This window comes from Crassostrea angulata, chromosome 5, assembly GCF_025612915.1.
Source record: "Crassostrea angulata isolate pt1a10 chromosome 5, ASM2561291v2, whole genome shotgun sequence".
NCBI classification, from domain to species: domain Eukaryota; kingdom Metazoa; phylum Mollusca; class Bivalvia; order Ostreida; family Ostreidae; genus Magallana; species Magallana angulata.
Window position 1 is genome coordinate 52,968,209 of NC_069115.1, and position 24,420 is coordinate 52,992,628.

At 33.1% G+C, this 24,420-nt stretch overlaps 2 protein-coding genes and 2 pseudogenes across 2 annotated transcripts; 3 read left to right on the top strand and 1 right to left on the bottom strand.

The window, feature by feature from the left end:
* Positions 1 to 3,109: 3,109 nt before the first annotated feature.
* On the bottom strand, positions 3,110 to 4,462 carry LOC128184341 (uncharacterized). Its single transcript, XM_052853782.1, has 2 exons — positions 4,012 to 4,462; positions 3,110 to 3,817 (listed from the first exon to the last, which is right to left on the bottom strand). Exons 1-2 carry the CDS (start codon positions 4,075 to 4,077, stop codon positions 3,356 to 3,358), a joined length of 528 nt encoding a protein of 175 aa, XP_052709742.1. The 5' UTR covers positions 4,078 to 4,462; the 3' UTR covers positions 3,110 to 3,355.
* A 2,951-nt stretch (positions 4,463 to 7,413) lies between these two features.
* LOC128184765 (uncharacterized) lies at positions 7,414 to 9,192 on the top strand. The gene is made up of 4 exons (XM_052854355.1): positions 7,414 to 7,572; positions 7,753 to 8,011; positions 8,352 to 8,782; positions 9,007 to 9,192. Exons 1-3 carry the CDS (start codon positions 7,510 to 7,512, stop codon positions 8,597 to 8,599), a joined length of 570 nt encoding a protein of 189 aa, XP_052710315.1. The 5' UTR covers positions 7,414 to 7,509; the 3' UTR covers positions 8,600 to 8,782; positions 9,007 to 9,192.
* An 8,314-nt stretch (positions 9,193 to 17,506) lies between these two features.
* Positions 17,507 to 18,643, top strand: LOC128184640 (toll-like receptor 4; annotated as a pseudogene).
* A 3,839-nt stretch (positions 18,644 to 22,482) lies between these two features.
* On the top strand, positions 22,483 to 23,675 carry LOC128185774 (toll-like receptor 4; annotated as a pseudogene).
* Positions 23,676 to 24,420: the final 745 nt, after the last annotated feature.

Here is a 24,420-nt window from a genome sequence, read left to right on the forward strand (position 1 = left end):
GAATAAATAAAATAATGAATAGAAATAAAACAACAACAAACAAACAAAATAAAACAAAAACAAACAAATACAAAAACAACAAAATCGAGGCTAAAACCACAAAGAATTTTTAAAATATAAGAATACATATTTGTCGTGCACCGACCACTTCTGCTTTACACTGCTGATACGCTTACGATTTAAAAGCACTTAAATGTTACAAATTCTTTACAGTTGTCAACGAAGCATTTATCGCGCATGCATGACAAGTCAATTAAATTATTATTTAATAAACTGCACATGATAATTCTGTCATGGAGAGTTACTCCATGGGCGTGGTCCTTTACGACCGAGCGTGAATTCTTTGGGTGGAACCATTCTGCCAGTCCTTAAAACGTTAACATGCTTTGATCAGACAAGCCTAGCGGCGAAATGTTTCCAAAGGAGGAAATTCAATGATAAAAATTATTGCACTGAATGGACTTCCTAAAATCCTTTTTTACTCCTTTTATTAAGGCAAAAATAATTTATAACTGAATGAGTTGCATAATTTTGTGTATTTGACTGTGGGATTTTGTGTTTGCGTGGGAGGATGCATGAATGACAAGAAAGAATGGACTTAATGGGCAAAACACATTTATATATTACGTTTGTAGTATTTTCTGTTCATATATGAAACGCTCAGAGGAAGAGTTGATTTATGTAATTTATTAATGGGCTATACATGATGTTGAAATGTTATCCCGGACTTTGTAGTCTACGATACGTCATCGAATGACCTTCAGAAATAAAGAGATGCCTGCATGACCGCACACAGCGCTGTAAAAATGTCTTTGTAATACTCCGCGTACATGTAATATGATTTATATATATGTATACGTGTTTGTAAACTTCTTCAAATATTTAAGCAATTTGAATTGCAATTTTGGGGGATTTTTTTTTTTTTTTGTTTTCTTTAGATTCACTTTTATTGAAATGAAAATCAACTTTACCATAGACTTTATATGGTAAATGCTGTTCATGTACATTACTCGTAAATAATGCAAGTTTCATTTGTAATTATTGTATAATTTGAATCAACTTACAGATAAATGAAAAACAGTATTACGGTTTATAAACTATTTGAAGGATCACATAGAACAAGTGAACATTATTTTCGTTCTTCCAAAAAATTATTTGGTTTGCTGTTTTTCATAGTATACATTATTTTAAATTTTTCTTTTAGTCTTATCTGGGTGATGTTTTATTTTTGAACTTAAAAAATTAATTTGTTTGTTCAACGTTTACACTTTTTGCAGCAAAGTTTTACAAATTAAAGTATAACGCTTTAAATGCTTGTCCGGTGTAGTACATTTACATGTACATGTATATCGGTAACCAGTTACACATGTACTTACACATTACAGATGTACTTGTACATGTATGTGTACATATATATGCTGGTATATTGAAGCATCTGAAGGCAGTCAGAATTTATAAATTGGGGATGTCGGGGAAACATCATAATATCAACATGAGAGAAGAAAAAAAAACTGTTTTAATACGACAATTGAATTTGCTAGAATAGCTGACATGGGATAAAATAAATTGCATTCCATATTAATTGAACTCTAAAATTAAATACTGCCGATCTAATTACATAACCATGATTGATTGAGCATGGGTATTGTGTGCAGTGCCGAGAGGAAAATAAATAAAGGCCGTAATGCTATAGCCGGATTACTGCTGCACATTTTAGCCACGTTATGCTTGCCTTGATTATAGGTTTAACATTCTAAAAATGTTCCATGAGCAGAAAAAAAGATTGATAATCGTCATAAATCTTCCTAATCTTGTCCCAACGCCATTATTATTAAATTGATTCATATTAATTATTTCTCCATTTTGCTCTAATTTGTGTGTATGGAATGCATTTAGATCTTTTTTTATTTAATCTGGTTCTTATCTTTTCATCAACTCAGAGACACATACTTCAGATCTTTGTAGCGATTGTCGTAAAACGCATTCCGTTTTGTACCCCACGTGCGATAGCAACCCCAGTGTTGCTTCTCAAGGATTTGTCATCTGATACTATTAAACGACCATCATCAAAGTTAAACGATCAAACTTTCGGTATTTGATTAATCTTTAAGTAATGCAACCTCCCGGAGTTAAAAGAGAATCGGGGATCCATTTTTCATTTCTTTTTGGGTTACTCTAAATTGGCTGGAGATTTCTTTACGTTATATAATCTCTTTGGATTTCAGGTTGCCATTGGTTGCCATTCTCTTAAAGGTCTGACGTCACACTTCTCACATTTTGTTGCCAGGTTGCTGCAAGTGAAAAGAATGTTCACATTGTTCTCTGTGTGAATCTTTGCTATAATGACAAATTTGCTTTCTCAGATCATATCTGAGATGAACCCATCATAGGAGAACCCTCTGCAATGTTCTTCGATGAAAATTAAACCATAGCAAACGTTTCTGGTTTCAACCTGGAGTTAGATCATTTGGTTTCTTCGTTATTTTTGTGACATTTAGAAGTATCAATCTATCAATTCTAATCTCTATCAAAAACTTCCACAGATGTCGCTATGACCCAGTGACAGCAGACGACAACTTTTACCTATACTGGTAAAACAAATCAATGCCTTCTTTTGTTCCCGAGTTGAGATCACTTTTTACACCTGCATAAATTTTCCTGAGTCAGAGAAGATACCTGTATGATTTCAGTAAATGTGCGGTGTCTAATCTTTAAAACGAGACGGTCCTCTGCATTTCAATTACATTTATTGCTGTAATATGATTCATTGTTTGCTTTCTTTATGTTTATTATGTAATAGAGTGAAGACATTGTCTTCACCGAGATTTCCATGACAAACCTTCCCACGACCATAGCATTAGCATATAGATCTGATATATATCCGGTTTACAATTTTTTTTTCAATTTAAAAATCGTGTGCAGATACGCTGAACAAATAAATAAACTTAAGTTTTTTTTATGAGTTTTATATCATTTACACGAAATGCAGTGATGGAATAATGAAATTATCTTTAATGCTCTTGTATCTTTAATTTGGTATCGGTAGTTATTAGTTAGTTAATAACCTTGAATAATATTAGGTTGTATGACAAGAGAAGTGGTTCTAGTACCATGTACACACTATCTTCTCAATGTAGTAATATACATTAGTACATATATTGTTTAAATATCTTTAAAATATACATAATTGTTTATAATCATATATATATATATATATATATGTATCTTAATTACAGTTTTAAAATAATAAAAATGATGTAGATCTGGTTGCACATGTACATTTATATAAATTATAACAAATGTATACGTTTTGTCGACAAAAATCACATTATGAAATACATGACACATGATGAAACTAGTTATAGTTTCTTGGACTCTTTGACTTTTTCCAAAGTTTTATATTCTTCATAAGAATCTGGTGATACTTTGCATCGTCCATTTCTTCCTCCTCGGTTAGAGAACCCATGAGTGTGATAGAACTTCCTCTTCCGGAGAAGGATAGCGATAGCGGAAAAGCTGGGGCGGACTCGGCATTCAAATCTGACACCGATTCTTGGGAACCAGTTTTGTCTATATCGTCATCTATCACCAAAGGTTCACTGCCGTATCTGACCAATGGGTTTTTGAGATTACACATGACGTCATCGCACGCTCTTTTCTTCGTGTATTTGACGGTTGGGCGTTTTTTTCCAGAACAACTGAAGGTGGCGCTCCTTGAAATGGGGTTTCTGGTTCTTGGGTTGGTAATGGAGGTTATGACGCTATTGATGGCCAACAGTTGTTTCATGAGTTTAACATCCTGACTTCGGATATCCTCCTAAAAAATCATAAATTGGATTTAAGGAGATGATTCATATGTATTTGATCAGTTTGATTAGCCATTTGTACCCCTGTTTTGATTCAGTAGTGTCTTCGAAACTGATAAGGAGAATATAAACATAGCTGCATGACATCTAACAACCAAATAGCAAGAGTTAAAACGAAAGTAAACTTGTCCAAAACTGAACTTACCAAGTCGGATTTTAGTTGTGATAAGGCATGGGTTATCCTGTCTTCTGGGCAGGAATCCTTTTCCATCTCCTCAGACAGAATCAGGTTTCACTAAGCTCCGATCCCTTCTGTTCTTGTTTTCAATAGAAGAGTTGTATTTACCTCAGACAAGACAGATCACTTGCATTTTGTACGATATTCGTAACATCCATTTAATCGTGAGGTTTTTATGCGGTTTTTATGTGTCTCTCTCTTCGATCAGTAAAATTCTACCTTTCTGTCGTATTTCATTAAACCTTCCATACGCCTGAATAAACATCAGACATTATACAGTAACGCTTTTTATAAAATTTATTACGCAAGTCTTCAAAATATTTGATGACAAATAAAGTACCGCTTTACGGACAATTTATTATACATTTGTCAATCATATCTTGAGTCTGAGTGATCTTGGTCAAACAACACCTCTATAATTTATTTCAAGTGCCAAACAACTTTCTATTTTCCAGTTTTTAAAAGAAGAGATTTGGTGAGCAGATCCCAGCGAATTCCTTGCCTACGGAGGGTGTCTTTAATTAAATAAAAAAGTGGAATTTGTCGTTATTATCAGTTCACGCACTCCAGCCGTTTTTAAAAAGCAATGACATTTATATTTACAATATAATGCAGATTGAAGGAATGTCTCTCATTAGAGAAAACAGGTTCAACACAGTCCGTTTTGTTGCTTCTTTGTATGTATATTTTATTGAATTGAAAATTCGCGTCATAAATTTCCGTATGTCGGTGGTATCTCATTACAACTGTTATAAGCGTACGTTTTCTTTTCAGAGTGGGCCTTTTTGGCAGATTTTGAACAAACGGACAATTTTACAGCTATACCAACAAGTTCATTAAATCTTAGTTCGACGATCTGTGAAAGAGGATGCATTCAAATAGTTCATCTAATCAGGGATTTGAACTGCAAAGCACCCAACTCTGTCGACCCTGGCACAATGGTTAAAGTACTACCCAGTTATCGCAACAATTCAAATATTTTGCAGTCGACTCGTGATGTTTAACATTCGCACTCTTCACTGACTGTATTTTGAATTAATTGTTACATGTTTGAGTTTTTAATAAAAAGAAGTTGAGGATTGTCAAATGTCCTTGGTTCGTTTCCGAAGAAATCGTACTGGATTGCGGGGTTATGTATATATACGGAGAGGGAAAAGAAAAAAAATGTTATTGCTACATAAAACATTCTCTTTTCTTGAGAGGCAATTTATTGGATGTTCAAGTCAAAGTTTCTATTTTACCGAAAATTCAAAATCTTTAACAAGCTCGTCAAAATGCTTTAAAAATGTACTTGGCCTAGCTTATTCTCTTTTCAAACCCAACAAAAGCGTTACATGTATAGTTTGCACTTTAAATACATTTAGAAATCGTACTGGATTATGAGGTTATATATACACAAGGAAAGACAGAGAAAATATTATTACTAGATAGAGTCACTTGTTCCTAACTGAGAAGCAATATATTGGAAATTCAATTCGAATCAAAGTCGCCACATATACACTGAAAAAGTAGAAATTTTAACACACCCCCCCCCCGGAGATTGTCTTGTACATGTTTCTAACCCCCTCTTGTTATTGGCATTTGAATTTTGCACTTTATATTCTTTAGTATTTTGGCTAAAATCATACTGCGTGTGTAAACACATATAATGTTACATAGAACTTTTTGCTTACAGGTTTTAAAGGTTAAATAATTTTAAAGTACCTGTAGTTCAAACGGACTGAATAAGGCGGGGGGGGGGGGGGGGTTGAGTTAACAAATTTCAATTCTTTTAAAAATAATATTGTATACCAGTTTTAAGAGAAAAACAATGAAAATGTCTCTACATCGTTCTTAAAAAGTTGCACAGTTATTCATTTTAAATTGTTAATGATAAGTTGCTTTATTTTGTCAAGAATTAGTACATGTACCTGTACCAGTATCTTTGTTACAGCTTAAAACGATGATGAGTAAATTTAAGTACAATCAAATCTATTAAGCCTTTTTGTTGACCTAGTAACTTATTTGTCCTACATCTTACGTGTATATATCGGACCGATAAACAGGAAATCTTTATTAATCAATCTCATGCATGACTTCAGATGGAAAGTCGGAAAAAATTCAGAATAATTGCTTCTTTCTTTCAAAACCGATGTGTGTCGAGATTCACAAAGAATAAGCAAATGAATTAGAATTTAAAAACGGAATTAGTCACGACAAAGATGTAATCTCCATTTCTAGATTTGATAATACAAACAATTTCTTTTTTACTAGTCAACTCTCAAAATTTGATTTGACACGTTTGCGTTTTGGAAAATTGGTTTGCATGATTCAAAATGATAGAATAAAGAAACAAAATTGACACGGTCCTTTATTGTTGGTTAGAATGCAATTTTTTAACAGCATTCAGAACTCTTTCTACAGATTCTCTAGTATAAATACCAATTTTCCATTACTTAATCCCCCAGCGATCGAACTCTAAATTTACCATTTGTCAAAATGCAGCATTCTTAAGATTTATAAAATAATACAGATATGCAAAACTTCGATTTGTTTAACTTTGGTATAAGGAAAAGCAAGGAAATTGTATTTAAAAGACATTATCTTTCTGTGAGACAAACGATCTCGAAAACTAAACTGCAATATGAAGTTTTTTAACTATACACATTACAATTATACATTAAGTCTATCTAGATTGAATATAGACGAAAGGGAAGGAAAAACAATTAATACTAATACCAAAAATATACGGTAACAAATTCACATGCTACATAACACTCAATTTTTGTTCAATATAGATATTGATAAAATATCACAGATAATTACTGAACTTGATTGCCTTTGAAATAATTTAAATAATAAATAAACATGTTCCGATCTATCTTATTGAAGTCAAAATACATTTGAGCTATTTGAGTAATAGCAATTTTTAAAAATGTAGTATTTCTTCCCTTTAAAAATTATGTTATTTGGTGAACTGCGTGTAAGTAAATAATGTCAATGAACAATAGCAATAAAAAGATCGAACTACTTTCTCTTTCTTCCTTTGTAAACTCTCAGTGCACTGTACGAGTCTCTCTTATTTATCTATATAACGGATTGTGGTGGGATTACGGGGACAACACCACGGGTTTAGTTTTAATGTTTGTAGTAAGCTGCCACTCCCGTTCTCAAGCTCCCGACACAGACTGGCTTTTATTTTGCTAAGGCCACTCATCATACCTGGAAATGGCCCTCTATTATCCGCGCTAATTGTCTCGTGCACTTTATGACTGACTGTCTAATTTTTTGGTTGTTACGTTTGACAACAAAAGTGGGCTTGAATTGAAGATCACGTGATCTCAGGTAAACCTCTAGAAGGACCCGTCAATCAATTTTTTTTAAAAAGAAGGAGACGTATAAAATCTGTTGACACCTTTGCAATCGGTTTAAAAACTCTACAATACACACCCGTCTACAGTCTACACACGACTCAAACAGTTAAACATGGAGAAGGATTCATCTTTGGACAGAATCACCCTAGCTCTGTCGAAATTAAAATCGGAGTTGGTGAGTTACGAAGAAAATAAAATACTTTATCATCTTTTTTTTTTATTAAAAAAATCATTAAATTGAAATTTTGCATGGCTTTTAATCTAATAAAACATTTTTTTTAAATTAATTTTTATTAATTTCAATCGATTTGGATTAGAGAAGCAAAATTTTTATGAAACAGGGTTATCTTTTCAGATGGACATGAGAAGTCAAGATGTGAAGCTGATGAAGCAACTGATATCCATTAACATCACCATTGGCTCCATGACAAAGAGTGGACACAGAAACCCGGTGTTACGTAGCGCCAGTGTCTGCTCCCTGAAACCCCGGAGTATGGAGCGGATAGCCAACCGACGGAGCGCGGAAGTGACCACCTGTCTCCGGAACCCACTGGTCCGGCATAGGAGTGCTCCAGTCATGGTCCAGGGGGACGAGCGGGATGATTCCAACTCAGGTACACAGATATTCCATATATCCACTTGTCTATAAGTTATCCACGTTTTTACTTGTCTATGTATCTATTCATCGAACACTTATGTATAGTTATCTACATATGCCAGACTCATGATAGCGGTTTTGAAAGGGGTGGGGAGTAATTAGTCAAAAACTTTCACAACCAAATGAGCATTGGTGCCGTGAATTACCCTTGTCACTATATGCCCTTAGCTACATCTGTATTTGCTTCCAGTTGTGACATATGAATATATCTACATGCACGTAAATCTTACTAGAAACTGAAAATAGTATTGAAAGTCTATTGTTTAGATTCTGAATTACATTTTATCTATTAACAGACATTGAAGACGTTGGCGCCAGCAGCCCCACCGATTCAGAGAATGACATTGCATCTCTGTGTTCTTCCGCATCATCCATCATAGCGTCCAATCAGCTTACTCCTCCATCATACCTCCGACCACTTCCGGAAGAGGAGGACACGGACGACAGAATGTATTACGGAATATTAATGAAGAACATAAAGCTCTGGAAATATTCACAGGAGTCTATTAATAGCTCAGAAAGTGACATCTCGATTGACAGTTAATTAAGCGTAGGAAATGATTAGCAATTTTAATGAATGTGGTTTTTTGCGTGTGGATATGATCATATGAATCATGTGCAATATTGACAGTTAGGATCCCTAGACGTAAATCATCCTATATTCTCCCTGCATCACTCGGCCAAGGAACCCATAATGCAGCAGACCACGGAGGAAATATCACTGCAGGTGCGCGACGGCATTGTCTTATCAATTGAAAAAAAAAGAGAAAAATACTTAAACATGTATACACACAAAATTGATGAATCTAAAGAAACACAAAATGGATGAATCTAAAGAAACAAATTTGAGAGAAAACTGAATGCTTTTATATAAATAGAAAACTAACTTTATCCATTGATTTTTTAATTCCGTAAAATGAATACTAATGATTTCAAAATTTTATTTTTCAGGTTTCTTTGACAAAACAACAGACAGAAGCTGGGAAAAGATTTGTTCTGAATGAAAGAAGGAAATGATATATTAATGATGACATTCCATTTTTCTTCATCTCTTGTGTGCAATACTCTGACATTCTCAGTTGGAGCAGAATTTATCGGTGTATTTATTTATGAATAAACATTTTTATTATGTTATTATAATTTTAGTTATAATTTTTGCAGACCTTACTTTTCAAAATTATGAGAATAATCATATTACAAATTCTTTTATCCGAAGAAAAAAGTTTTGAAAGCATGTCTGTTAGTATATCAAAATGCTACAAAATTTTATTGTTAAAAAAACCCAGTCCTTTTATGTATACCTATACTTAAGGAAATAATTATTATTAACCTGTTTGTGTATATTTTATCAAAAGTTCAATTTAAACGTTACAGGGAAATAGATATCCACATTAGCTATTAACAGTGGCCAAAAAGAATAAAGAATAGCGGTACTTCCCTGTTTTAAGTTTATCAACATTATTTGTCCTTTATCAAATCTTTTGGATTCTTAAAAGAGTTCTTTTCGAAAAACAACATTCAACATACTCGTGAACAATTACACAAACGCTGGACTGATACATGTATATATTGGTTTTAAATACTAGTGCCTGTAATTTTGATTAATTAAGATTAAGTCTTCGCAGGAATTGCTGATACTTAATAAAAAAAATTAACAAATTAAATCTTTGGCCACCAAACGATAATAACGGTGTATTCGAGTGAATGATAAAGTTCTGCATGTGCTGATTTCGATTTCAATGGTTGAATCAGACTTTACATATCAAAGAAAATACCTTTCTGTATTACGTAAGGTGGATATTTTGAATAAGACTGTAAATTACTCAGCCGCCCAACAGTCTATTCAACATTTAAGTCAATATTGTTTAGTTGATATCTACAAATATTGACTTGTGAAGTCGTTTGGCACACGGGAAAGTCGGTAGTTCATTCATGATCAGAAGGGGAAAAAATGAATGAATTTTGGACAGAAGCCAGGACAAATTCTTTTAAGTAATTTTTCCTTAATTTTGACGTCAATAAAATCAAAATACGAAAATTGGATAAAAAAGCCTATCTTTCAATCAACTTTCATCAGAGGTTAGAGCTAAGGTTAAGAGGAAATGGGGAAAATATTTCCGTTAAATTTTTTAGGTAAATCACAAAGATTCTTACAAAAAGAAAAGAAAACCCAATCCTTGAACTACGAACGAGAGAGAGAGAGAGAGAGAGAGAGAGAGAGAGAGAGAGAGAGAGAGACATTTTCATGCAATTAGATACTGGTAAGTTACTGCGGGGGGGGGGGGGGGGGGGTCGATATAAAAAAACAAGTTTTATAAAACTGCACCATATACATGTACGTTACTTATGGAAATGAATTCGTATTACCCACGTATAGATGTTTATTGAGATTAGCCTTTTGGATTTCTTTTTGTAATATTTGATAAAAATGAATGTTTGTTATGTAATTAAGGAATCGATACTATGAGAATTTAATGGCACTGCAAGTTTTCTACATACGTACAAAGTAGCCTATATAATATCTTTAAAATGCCTTGATTATTTTTTACGTGCATTTCATCAACTTTTAACAAGTTTTGTCTACTCGCTTATTTGTAGTATATTACATTTATTTGTTGACAAGATCTTGATGTGTGAGACGGCTAGAAATTATTGTGAAAACCAAATTAATTGTATATATCAAATGGGAAGTTTTCATCATGTCAAACCGTAAACTATATCCAAGTCAAAGTTGATGGACGTAATATTTCAACAGGATTTCAAAATTTAAATAAAATTCTCTAGCTTAGCATTATAAATGACTGATATCTCTCATTTTTTGGAACAATTATCATATTTTCCTATTTAAGCCAGCCAGAGCCGGCTAATTAATCTTCATTTAAAGAATTTGACGGTTGTGGATTTTTTTCGATAAAAGGTTACGATCAGGTAATCAAAGGCATTTATAGAACCGATCTAGAACCAGACTTGCGTGGAAGCATGTTGCTGATAGCCGGTTTATGAAAGACTGTGAGGCGTTATCGTGGAATCAAATCCACGATTTAAAGCGCAATTAAACATCAATATGTGTTTGTTCCGATATCAAGGACTAGAAAACCTTCCCTATCTTCAGACATATTTGACACTTGTTCATAAACGCACAGAAAAAATCGATGGTATCGGCTGTCATTTTTGTGCTCAATTAAGTAGGTATAAAACACAATCAAATCATATTAAATTTAATATTTTTTTTAAATGTCGTCAATAAAATAACTATAGACTATTGAGCATGCCTTTGATACATTGATAATCAATTCAAAATAAGGTTTATGTTTTAGATATGTCACTATTGTGGATTAATTTAAAATACCATCAAAAATTAATTGTTTCACGATTATGATGATAAAATTGGTAAAATATATAAACTGCCCATATTTTGTATGACTCTCAACCCAGATCTTGATGAAATGTGTCACGTACATTGTCATTAACTGTTACAGCTAGCTTACCGATGTTTAAACATTTCGCAACAAAGAACTTCTTACAAATTTTAAAATTTAATACAATATGAAAAAAAAAACATAACTAGAATATAGAGTGTTCATCTTTTTTGGACAACGCAATAGAATCCCCGCTCCCAAGTTGGAAATGCTCCAGCTGCAAGTCTGTAGATCATGTTCTGGAAAGTATTCGGACGGACGACCTGGAGATATAGTTCCGTGCATGTTAAAAAAGTTGCAATTTATGGCGCACAAAAAGCCACAGCATTGGACTGACTAATCTTATTTCCACACAAATTCTGTAGAAAAAAATTAATACCATTTATAATTATTTAGGCAATTAACTACTGATATCATCACTTTACTTGCCTCATACACGCTAACCCACCTCGGAAAATGAAGTATATGAAATGCACGTGCAGATCGAGAGTAGCCATTTTGCTAGCTAATGACCCGAAGCTAGGAAATGACCCATCATCAAGGTAAATGCATATACTTCAGCATTAAGCAACTTCAAATTGGATAATTTTGTTTTGACCCAATTGTACCCTCCCCTTTTCAACACACATAGTTGTATTTCTTAATTGTGAGCCATCGGGACGTAAGAGATTTACATGTACTTTGATTCAATGCTACTACACTGTATTTCTCAATTAGTTTACTCATGTTTATCTTAATACAACTAGAAGTTTTTCAGGAGAGTTACAGGAATCGATGTGTCTGAACTTACTCTCCCTTTGACTTCAGCCGACGTCTCGTCAGGTCGAACACTGAGCAAATATTGACACTGGATACCTACAAATATTGATTGCTGAATACTGTATATGGGAAATGCAAACGTCTGTTCATTCCATTAAAAAAAAAAGAGCTCGGGAGTGTTGCCACTCCTAATTCTTGTCCTTTCTTTGAATTCTTTGAAGGTGCGTTCGATTTCATCAATGCACAGGACTGATTGAAAAAATGAGTTTCTTACTTGTTTCCTATGACATTTACATTTGTAATCATGAAAAATTCGAAACAAGGATAATATACACTACCTTTAATATTAAATACGCTAGGGTCGGTAAAGCGTGTTGCAATATTGTAGCATGTCCCCGATTTTTACGGACTTTTTGCAGTTAATCATTCACCAATATTAATTGAAGACTGCATGCCATTTTTGCCTGTATGCGCTTTTGGGAAAGCAAATGAAAACTCACTAAATTCTAGTGTTATAAACTGTAAATGTATATTCATACATTTAGCATTTTAATGGTCTAAGCTATTGTAATATACAACTGTTCTGGTGACTGTTATACGATACAAATTATATATATATATATAACACTGTCAAACACTATCAAGCCATATCAAATAAAGGACAGAAATATACACAAGTGTAAGGTTTGTGGTCAGATTATCACATGTTTTGCATTTTTAGGATCTTGACCTAGTGATTTGAAAGGGAATATTATCAGGTATCTAGTGTACAACTGGGGCTTTTTTTCCTTAAAATTTTTGTCATCTTACGCGATATCAAACTTTTTTTAAACCGCACAAAGAAAGACTACTCGCTTTTATGGTAACGTAAAGAGATTTCATACGTATGCGCTATAGCTAGAGTTCACAATTTTTAAAATTAAATCTTCATGTTTATCTTGAAGTAACATACATATAACATAACGATATGATCAGATAAATATCATGATAGTTTTTCATTTATTTTCAATCTGTATCATGGGAAGGGCAATAACTCATATATATATATTTAACATTATTATGGCATATTTGAAAGATAAATCATAACATATCAGTAAAATATTTTGATAAAACAAAATAGAATGTATGAGCAAAGACGTTTATTAACAAACGAAATGATATCCAATATCAGTATAAGATGGCACATACTTGTGGTTTCATCAATATTCAATGAATACCAATTTTCGTGGATTTCGTTGTTAAGTTGATCCACGAAATTCAATGTTCATTGAAGTTCAATTTCAACTAACATTTCGTATTGATTGGATCATTGGCCACGAAATACGTATCCTTGAAACTGTGGTTTTTAGAAAATCCACGAAAATTGATACCCACGAAAATTAATGAAACCACAGTATGTTGTTTCCAAAAACAATACTTTTTAAGATAATCATTTATACGGGTGAATATTGGTCCGAAAAAACATAATTCACACAATATTTACAAACACTCCGAAAGATAAAATTTCTAACCTTGACACATTTGAACACTGTTTAACAGCTATGCTACGTATAAAAGTGTAGATTAATAGGTGTGAGTTAATTAAATTTGATGCTCCTGAAACTTAGTCAGGTGATCTAGAGGGCATCTTTGCTAGCCAATGATTAATGATCTACTCTGCTCCTCTACAACAGGGTTGTGAAGGAGAAGAGTGGATCGTAAACCCTTGGTTAGCGACAAGAAGGTTGTCGAGGAGCAGAGTGAATCGTAAACTCTTGGCTAGCGACAACAGAGTTGTAGAAGAGCAGAGTGGATCGTAAACTCTTGGCTAGCAACAACAAGGTTGAAGGGGAGCAAAGTGGATCGTAAACTCTTGGCTAGAGAAGATGTGAAGAGGGCTGTAGTGAGAAGACCGACATGGACTTTCAAACGTTAACAATGAAGCTGGTCCAATAAAAAAAAATTGTGAGTGTAGATCGCATATGTTTAAAAAGAAAGGCTACAAGATAATGTTGACAATCATCGCAGATATTAAACACAGATGTACAAAATTACTCAATATCCCAGTAAACAATTGAGAGCGCATTTTAGAACCATTTTAACAAGGCCTTGGACTTTCACTAGGACGTAACTATCTATTTCTTTCGTCAAAACAAGTTGAAAATGACACTGGTTTCAAGCGAAATATACACCGATTGCATAGTCTTAGCTCAAAAGCAAGACAAATCTCGTTGATTTCAAAGAGCAATGACTGAGTGGCCAACAATGAAATTGCTGTTTGACACCAACTATCCAAAGTCCAAGCTCTTAGTAAAATAGTTCTAAAAGTCAAAACCATGCATATCATGCGTGTCAACATCTTGCAAATCATGCGTGTCGAATAGCCAAAGTGCAGCAGGCTCCCGTAAAATGAATAATAACTCCTTACCCAAAGGATATCAACCCTTATAAAAATCAAGATGGAGTTATAAAATCGACAGTCTGGCTGTTTTTCAGAGACTGGACAAAATTTGACCAAATTGAGAGCAGAATTACCAAATTAATCAAAGTACTGAAATACTGAAAGCCGGGCTCTGTTGGTGTGTCTTTATGCATATTGTGTAAAATCTCTCTCTCTCTCTCTCTCTCTCTCTCTCTCTCTCTCTCTCTCTCTCTCTCTCTCATGCTTTTAATGTCGGCAAAGCGTCAGAGAGCGATCAAATTTTATAAGCGTCTATAAACAAAAATATGTCTGTTTAGTAGAAAAAAGTACAATAGTTGCTGCCTTGAATTTTACAACAAGCGTTATTTATTCAATCCTCATTTCTTCAATGCGCAGCAAAGTAGTTCATGGAATTCATTCGCATAGTATGTGTTCAAAATGCATAGCCTTGTTTTTAAAACAAGTTATTAATAAGAAAACTATAAAAGATAGACAATTCTCACGAAATTAAAAAAAGAAAAGAAACAAAATGCCAGCACTTTTGACAAAACCTGGCTCTTTGAGTAACTATTTGGTATAGCGGAAGCTTTTACTTTGACGCTGTTTGGTTTTTTGTTTACTTTTGAAGTTGTGCAATTTAAAGTAACTGCCTACAGCCAGGCCTCTGCTTTCAGCAGAGCTCAATAAAATATAACAATATATTTGCTCGAACAAAAAAAAAACCTTCAGAACTAGAAAAGGAAATATATTTACCTGTAGGAAACTAAATGAAAACGAGAAAATATAATACGAAATAGAAGCAGGAACAAAGAAATAAAAAATAAAAAAAATCAATTATAATGCTATAAATAAATTGAAGTACTGAAAGCCGGGCTCTTTTGGTGTGTCTTTATGCATATTGTTTGGTAAAGACTGAAAATTAATCTCTCTCTCTCTCTCTCTCTCTCTCTCTCTCTCTCTCTCTCTCTCATAATTATGCTTTTAATGTCGGCAAAGTATTAGAGACCGACCAAATTTTGTAAGCAGCTACAAACAAAAATATATCTGTCTAGTAGAAAAAAGTTCAACAGTTACTGCCTTGAATTTTGCAACAAGCGTTATATTATCAATCCCAATTTCTTCAACGCGCAGCAAAGTAGTTCATAAAAATTCATGCGCATTGTATGTATCAAAAATGCATAGTCTTGTTTTGAAAACAAGTTATTAATAAGAAAACTAAAAAAGATAGACAATTCTCTCGAAATTAGAATAAAAGAGACAAAATGCCAACACTTTTGACAAACGTGGCTCTTTGTGTAACTATTTGGTATAGCGGAAGCTTTTACTTTGACGCTGTTAGGTTTTTTGTTTACTTGTGCTATTTATAGTAACATTGGCTATTTGCCTTCAGCAGAGCCCGGCTAAAAAGGTGGAAACAAGAGAATTATAAAACAATTGAAAAAAAACTACATATATAAGGAATAAGGAATCATTCTTTGAGTATTATGAGGTGATAATTTTGGTCGGGGCGTGATCAAATCCAATAAAGCCCGAAGGGCTTTATGATAGATTTGATCACGCTCCGACCGAAGAATGATTCCTTATTACTTATAATTATATAATTTTAAGCCATCGTACAATTAAATCTTTAACTTTAAATAAGAAAACTATACTTTTAATCGTGCATTTCTTACTTTAAGCGTTTTCATATAATTAAATGCGGTTAAACTGTATGTTTATCAAAAATAAACATATACGAGGGTTGTCCCAAAATAGCGTAGACAAGTGGCGTTATTCAGTTAATCGAAGACAAAGGAAGATGAAATTTGTGCCACAAAGGGTTCAAGAAATTTGCATTCAAATAATGTTTTAAAATCAAATATTGTTTGAGATTAAATTAGTGAAATGAAAGCATGTTAGATTAGAAATTCGACATGCGGCGCAATGTCAAAAACAAAAAGTTAAAATCAACATAATGAAAAGAAAATTGCGAGGAAAAGTACTTTTCGAATGAAAAAATTCAAATAAAACATACATTGATATTTGATAATAATTCTATTATTTACTAAGCGGCTTTGGAAGTAAATGAAATTAACAAAATCGATTAAAAATGCGTTTTGTGAATAAGTAGTTAAACAACATTAAAAATATTTGAACAAGTATGATAAAAATGAGTGGAAAAAAGAAACCCCGAACGATATCGGTGGACTTCAAAATGCTGAACGATACATTTCGGCAATACGGACGTTAGACAAAAGTAATACAGGCAAGTTTGGAGCCGACAGATCGATTGTACTAAGAAAATATTTAATAAAAAAAACAAAAACAAAAAAACTAGAAATATATGTTGAATGTGCAATCAGGTTGTTCAAAGGTAATATTTTTTCTGAGACATTTTCGGAATTAAAACGTAAATGTTGTCGTAAACGATGTGGAGGGTTTACCAACAACGTAAAACTGGAAATTTTCGACGTCGCACATTGCGCCGCCTGACAAAACTTGTTGTTACTAATTATTCATTTTCTCGAGAAATAAATAAAATACAGATTTGAATTTTTCAGTATTGTTTGCCAAAGGGTCATTGAAGAAAACATAGAAATCTAATGAAATTCCAGTGAACAGATTATAAATTATGTGTCCTGTCTACGCTATTTTGGGACAACCCTCGTATAGATGCCATAAAAAGTGATGGAAATCCAATACAGCAATCTGCAAAGATTAAATATCATTTCTTGTCAAAAAAATCATTAACCGTTGAAAATAAGTAAAGCTGTCATCTGTCAAGGAAACATTAATTTTAATGGACACACAAAAGGGCACAATTTTGCGGAAGAAAGAAAAATATACGTTGTTCAGTGTTTAAATCAACAACAAGCAATGTTTTAATCGCAATTATCAGTGAGTGAGGTGAAGAAATGGCGATGTTCCTTATATTGATGATGTTTGCAATGAATACCTCAGCCAAGTTCTTCTCAGAAAATTGCACATGGAAATTCAACGGTGAGGAGGCAAAGGTTAATTGCTCTGGAAGAGGTTTATCATATATACCAAAATTCAATAACAGCGTTTCTTACCTAGACTTGAGTCACAACGGTATTCATGAAATCACTCGCAATTTATTACCAAAGAAATTGAAACAGCTCAACATTTCGTGGAATTTTATAAAGCATTTAAATAGGACATCCTTTGGATGTTTATCAAAGCTGGAATATATCGACTTGTCATACTGCAACATACGTGATGTCGACCAAGGAGTGTTTGGGGAGCTGGTTAATCTACGGTACCTTGACATTTCATACAACAGAAATCTGGGATTTGCATCTTTGCCTAATATAACATTTGGCCTAAGCCAAACACAGATTTCGGTATTGAATTTTAGTGGAATCAATTGTGAAAGTGGTGTTGGTACCGTCATTAAAAGAAATCACTTGGACAACATTAGAAAAACTAATTTGACAGAACTATATCTTGCAGGAAACAGACTTGAACTTTTTGAACCGGGCGTGATTTATTACTTGCCCAAAACCATACAAACATTGGGAGTTGCAGAAAATAAATTAACAGCAGGTCTGTACATGTTAGAGTTTAGCTCGATGCTGGAATTAAAAGTAATTAACGCAAGTTTTCAATCCTATCACCCAAGATTGTATCTTAACCCGATCATAAGCCAATGCCAAGAAAAATTAGATAAAAATTGGAAAAAAAGTATTTATCAACAAGAGCACGTAACTTTCAATATCAACTGGACTATTCCTTTACCACCGAATCTAGAAACTTTTTATGCTCAAAATAGCCAAATCTATATCATTGAACCTCATTTTAAAGTTACTGCTAAAAACCTTCGACATGTTTACCTACAGAACAACTTTATATTGGCTTTAAGGGAACATGTGCATACTTTTCCAAATCATATTGAAACAATGGATATGTCAAACAATTTTTGTTCCCGCATGGTTCGATTACTTGATGCAAAATCAATGAAACATTTGAACTTTTCTCACAATGATATCAGTCAGGATCTGGAAGGAGACTCAACCGGTGAAATCTTTAATACGTTTACCAGTCTTGAGGTGCTAGACATATCTTTTAACAGGATACTGTCACTACCAAAACTTCTCCTAAAAAACTCGAACGAATTAAGATATATAGATGCAAGCAACAATGGATTATCTGAATGGTTGGTAGATGTGAGCAAAATGTCGAATCTCAAGTTACTTGATTTGTCTGAGAACAAATTTGCAACGCTAAGTTCACACGCTCGGCAACAGTTTGGACACGCTTTTCAACTATCCAATTTAACCATCGACATTTCAAGAAATGGGATAGCTTGTACTTGTGAGAATCAAGATTTCTTGGTATGGATGCATGAGAACAAAAATTATTTTCTACACATTGAAAACTATACTTGCTCGACAACAGATTCCATGTTCGATTTCAAATCTCTTGAATCCTCTGTACACAACTTGCAAAAGCAATGTAAATCATTCTTGGGTTGGTACATAGGCTGTTCAGTCTCCTCAGCAATATTTGTCACATTTATTATTAGTATAATAGTTATTAAAAACAAATGGAAAATACGATATCTTATCTACAAATCCAAGCAAAGGTTTGGTTTTGTAACTCCGTTCAACAGATGTATACCAGATACCATGCATTATGAATATGATGCCTTCCTTTCATACAGTGGTCAAGAATTAATGTTTGTCTTAAAGCAAGTAATACCTAGATTAGAAGTCAACAAACACCTCAGACTACTAATCAGAGACCGGGATTACTTGCCAGGCATTTCAAAGGTAGACAGCACCATGAAGGGTCTACAAGAAAGTAGACGGACAGTTTGCATAGTGTCCAAAAAGTATTTGGAGTCTAAGTGGCGTGACTATGAACTAAACATGGCTAAGGTAGAAGGTATCGAAGACCGTGGGTCTCTTGATTACGTCATTCTTATATTGTTACCCGAGGTATACAACGGAAATCATCTTTCTAAAACACTCATGGATCTTATTAGGAAAGAACGGTATATTGAGTATCCAATGGAATCGTGCGCATATGATGATTTCTGGGATCGATTAATCAGAATGATCGAACAGTGATTCTGATTTTCTGTATAATGATGATATTAGATATATGTGAGGAAAAATCATCAAGTGACTTTGGTGATGCATTTGAATTATTTGTACAATTTTCATAGGTGCTAAGTGACAGTTTAAGGTAGCTCACTACATCAAGATCTATACTTGTTTGTGACAGTTTAAATGTTTTTTGAATTTTTTATCATTTGATTAGCTTTATCATCATAGGTCAGTGGATAAAATATCAGACTTGTGAACTATAAATTTACAAGTTTGAATCCGGTTTTTCAACATTGCGTATTGTTTCGGTCACAAAGAAGGAATTTTCTGCTGAATAGAGAAATTAGTTCAAGGTGTAGTAAGCTTTCTGAAGTACAGTACATATTTGGTAAGTTACGTAACACATTCAATTCAGAAATAAAGTTAACTAATTTATTTAAAGGAAGATTGCTTGTGTACTCCAGAGAGAATTATCAAAAAGGTAAATTACATGGAACAATTACTGTTAATAGCAGTCTACACATTATTCATAACACTTTGATAAAACCTTGATTAGCATAGCTGATCATGTGCATAAACATTTAAATGAGTGTGTGTTTGATTGTTGATATACATTTTAGATATGTGATGTCCAAAATTTTATTAAATTCTCGTTGCATTACAAATAACGTTTTCAAATATATTATTAAATTTAATGCAGGCAATAGAACTCATGTCAGATGTGTCTGTTATAATTTTTCCGTGGCCGTACAGTTAATGTTAGTATGGGAAAAAGTTGGTAGTTTTTGCACTAGTATTCATAACCGATTTGGTAAGAAGAGCTTCCTTTAAAAGCTATTCAAAATGACACACTGATTTATTCCATTTTGTGTTTTGCGTAATTTGGGTTTTAGTTAGCAAACCAGTCGTTGTTGTAAGGTTATAACATCAAGGGTCTGGATAAGGCTTGGTCACGAACATTAATCGTTGTTTGTTGGAAGTAAAAGGCGAAATAAATAATAAATAGTTGCTTTAAAGTATACGGTTTACTTCCTGCAGATTCCATGGTTTTCAAGACACATTTAAACCATTTATTTTACTGAAGATTTTGCTTGGGTATAGACAGATCTAAATGTAATCATTTGTAGGAATAAAATTATCTTTTAATCTGAAAACGGGCTTTGTTATTTCTAATTTTAGATTAACTAGTAGCGGGAAAAACAAAATTAATAGAATGTTTTCCAAGATCTACTAAAGTTAGTGGAAAATCAGTTGTATTGGTTCAAGCAGCAAGATGAAGTGTATCAAGAATTAACTCAATATTAAAATAATTTTAAATAATACACATGTGACACTACGTTATACATATGAAAAGCATATGTTTGATCCACATACGTTAAACGTATGATTCGTTTACATAGTTTAAACAGAAGTGTTACTTGAAATCACGTTCATTGTACGTGATATCACATATGCATCTCACATGTTTAACATATGTGACATATATATGATATAAATTGCTGTGTAGATCACACACACATGTAGAGAAAGCAGAATCACATGATTATGCGATACATGCAGATATTGCACACAAATGAAACAAATGCACTCAATAACCTGCCAACAGACAACTGAAAGTGCATTTTAAGCAATCATGCGTATCAAATACTACAGGTGCAGCAGGTTTCCGTTATAAATAGCAACCCTCCCCAAATGATCTCAACCCTTAAAAATGAAACTGTAAAATCAAGATAGAATTTAACCGATTGATTAGAGTTACAAATTTGACAATCTGGCTAAATCACACTAAATCACTCAAGACGTTTTACAAGGACTAGACAAAATTTGACCGATAAAAACTTCAGAACTAGAAAGGGAAGAATATTTATCTGTGGGAAATTAAATGAAAAGAGAAAACGTCTCAAGAAACAGAAGCAGGAAACTCAAAGAAGAAATCAAAACAATTATAAACATATTAAAAAGCAAAAATAAGGAAATAAAAAAAAAAGATTAACGAAAACTACAAATAATTTGAAAGGCTTTTAGATCAAAGATTAGAATAGATAACAAGATATTTGTCAGATATTTAAATATTTTTGAATATAGATAAACTGAGAAAAAAAGTACAGAAAAGTGGGAATAAATCCATGTACTCTAGTGTTTGCTAGAAGAAAAAATGTGCATAACAAATTCAATTTATTTTATGCGACGATGAACAACAAACAAAAATCTCTGGTCGTGGAATAACTAATAAAAGTTTAGTTTAAGAATCTGACACACATCGTTATACCACTGCATTAGATTTAATTTACCAATACCCAAAGGAAGGTACTGGTATACTTGTCAAAAGCAATAAAACGGCAGGCCTAGGAGAAAAAGTCTACCATGTTATAAATGAAATATATATCAAAGGGGTACTTTAGCGACTATCCACAACGTTGCACGCATTTTATTAATATAGTCAGCTAACAAAAAGGACAATCATAAAAGACACTATAAATGTATTCTTTCTTTCCTATTATTTTTTTAAAAAGTTTTTATTTCTTTTAAATATCTTGTATTTACCCACATCTCCATAATAAAACTATTTCATCTTTAGCATTTTTGTGCGATTGAATTCGATTAAGTTGTGCTTTTTCAATATGATAATAATTAAATATAGTTAGGCGGAAATTTAACAGGCCAGACTACAAAGAATTTAAAGTCGCTTCCTCCAGAAAAAAATATAAACCGATGAACATAAAGTAAACCTGACATCTAGAAAGGAAATCTTTAATTTATGGAGCATATTTAGGACACATTTAAATTTATTCGTTAAAATTTGAAAACACTCCAAGGAAGTTAAATTCATATTGTTCAGTGCATAAAATTTTTGCAAACAATGTTTTAATCGCATTGAGAGAGGAGAAAAATGCATATCTTCCTTATATTGATAATGTTTGGAATAAACACATCAAGCTTAGGCAAGTCATTTTCAGAAAAATGCAAATGGACACACAAAGATGAGGAAGTGATGGTCAATTGCTCTAGAAGAGATTTATCACATATACCAATATTCAATAACAGCGTTTCTTACTTGGACTTAAGTGGCAATCAAATCACCTTCATTTTGCACAGTTTGTTGGGAAAAGATTTAAAACATCTAGACATTTCGTGGAATAATATCAAGCAATTGAATGAAACGTCTTTTGGATGTTTACCTATGTTAAACTACTTGGATTTTATCATACTGTAACATACGTGATGTTGACGAAGGGGTCTTTCGAGGGTTGATAAATTTACGGTACCTTAACCTTTCATACAATAGAGAACTAGGATTTGCATCTTTGCCTAATATAACATTTGGCCTAAAACAAACACAGATTTCGGTATTGAATTTTAATGGAATCAATTGTGAAACTGGTGTTGGTACCGTCATTAAAAGAAATCATTTAGAAAACATTAGGAAAACTAATTTGACAGAACTATATCTCGTAAGTAACAGACTTGAACTGTTTGAGTCGGGCGTGATTTATTACTTGCCAACAACTTTACAAATATTGGGAGTTGCAGAAAATAAATTAGCAACAGGTCTGTACATGTTAGAGTTAAGCTCAATGCTGGGATTAAAAGTGATTAACGTAAGTTTTCAATCATATTCACAATTATACCTCATGCCGATCCTAAGCCATTGTCAAGAAAAAGTAGATGAGAATTTGAAAAGAACTGTTCATCAACCAGATCACATGATTTTCAATATTAACTGGAGTTTTCCTTTACCACCGAATCTAGAAACTCTTTATGCACAAAATAGCCTAATATACCTCCCTGATCCTCATTTTACATTTACTGCTTCAAACCTTCGACATATTTACCTACAGAACAACTTTATATCGGTTGTAAGGGAGCATGTACATGCTCTTTCAAATCATGTTGAGACAATGGATATGTCAAACAATAATTGTTCCCGCATGGTTCGATTACTTGATGTAAAATCAATGAAACATTTGAACTTTTCTCACAATGCTATCAGTCAGGATCTGGAAGGAGACTCAACTGGTGAAATCTTTAAAACGTTTACCAGTCTTGAGGTGCTAGACATATCTTTTAACAGGATACTGTCACTACCAAAACTTCTCCTAAGAAACTCGAACGAATTAAGATATATAGATGCAAGCAACAATGGATTATCTGAATGGTTGGTAGATGTGAGCAAAATGTCGAATCTCAAGTTACTTGATTTGTCTGAGAACAAATTTGCAACGCTAAGTTTACACGCTCGGCAACAGTTTGGAGACGCTTTTCAACTATTCAATTTAACCATTGACATTTCAAGAAATGGGATAGCTTGTACTTGTGAGAATCAAGAGTTCTTGGAATGGATGCATGAGAGCAAAAATTATTTTTTACACATTGAAAACTATACTTGCTCTACAACAGATTCCATGTTCGATTTCAAATCTCTTGAATCCTCTGTACACAACTTGCAAAAGCAATGTAAATCATTCTTGGGTTGGTACATAGGCTGTTCAGTCTCCTCAGCAATATTTGTCACATTTATTATTAGTATAATAGTTATTAAAAACAAATGGAAAATACGATATCTTATCTACAAATCCAAGCAAAGGTTTGGTTTTGTAACTCCGTTCAACAGATGTATACCAGATACCATGCATTATGAATATGATGCCTTCCTTTCATACAGTGGTCAAGAATTAATGTTTGTCTTAAAGCAAGTAATACCTAGGTTAGAAGTCAACAAACACCTCAGACTACT

Excerpts from the sequence above, each read along its gene's own strand:
- LOC128184341 (XM_052853782.1), bottom strand. The coding sequence starts at position 4,077 with ATGGAAAAGGATTCCTGCCCAGAAGACAGGATAACCCATGCCTTATCA. Across the intron at positions 3,818-4,011 it reads CACAACTAAAATCCGACTTG|GAGGATATCCGAAGTCAGGA; the intron begins GTAAGTTCAGTT and ends ATGATTTTTTAG.
- LOC128184765 (XM_052854355.1), top strand. The coding sequence starts at position 7,510 with ATGGAGAAGGATTCATCTTTGGACAGAATCACCCTAGCTCTGTCGAAA. Across the intron at positions 7,573-7,752 it reads CGAAATTAAAATCGGAGTTG|ATGGACATGAGAAGTCAAGA; the intron begins GTGAGTTACGAA and ends TTATCTTTTCAG. Across the intron at positions 8,012-8,351 it reads GCGGGATGATTCCAACTCAG|ACATTGAAGACGTTGGCGCC; the intron begins GTACACAGATAT and ends ATCTATTAACAG.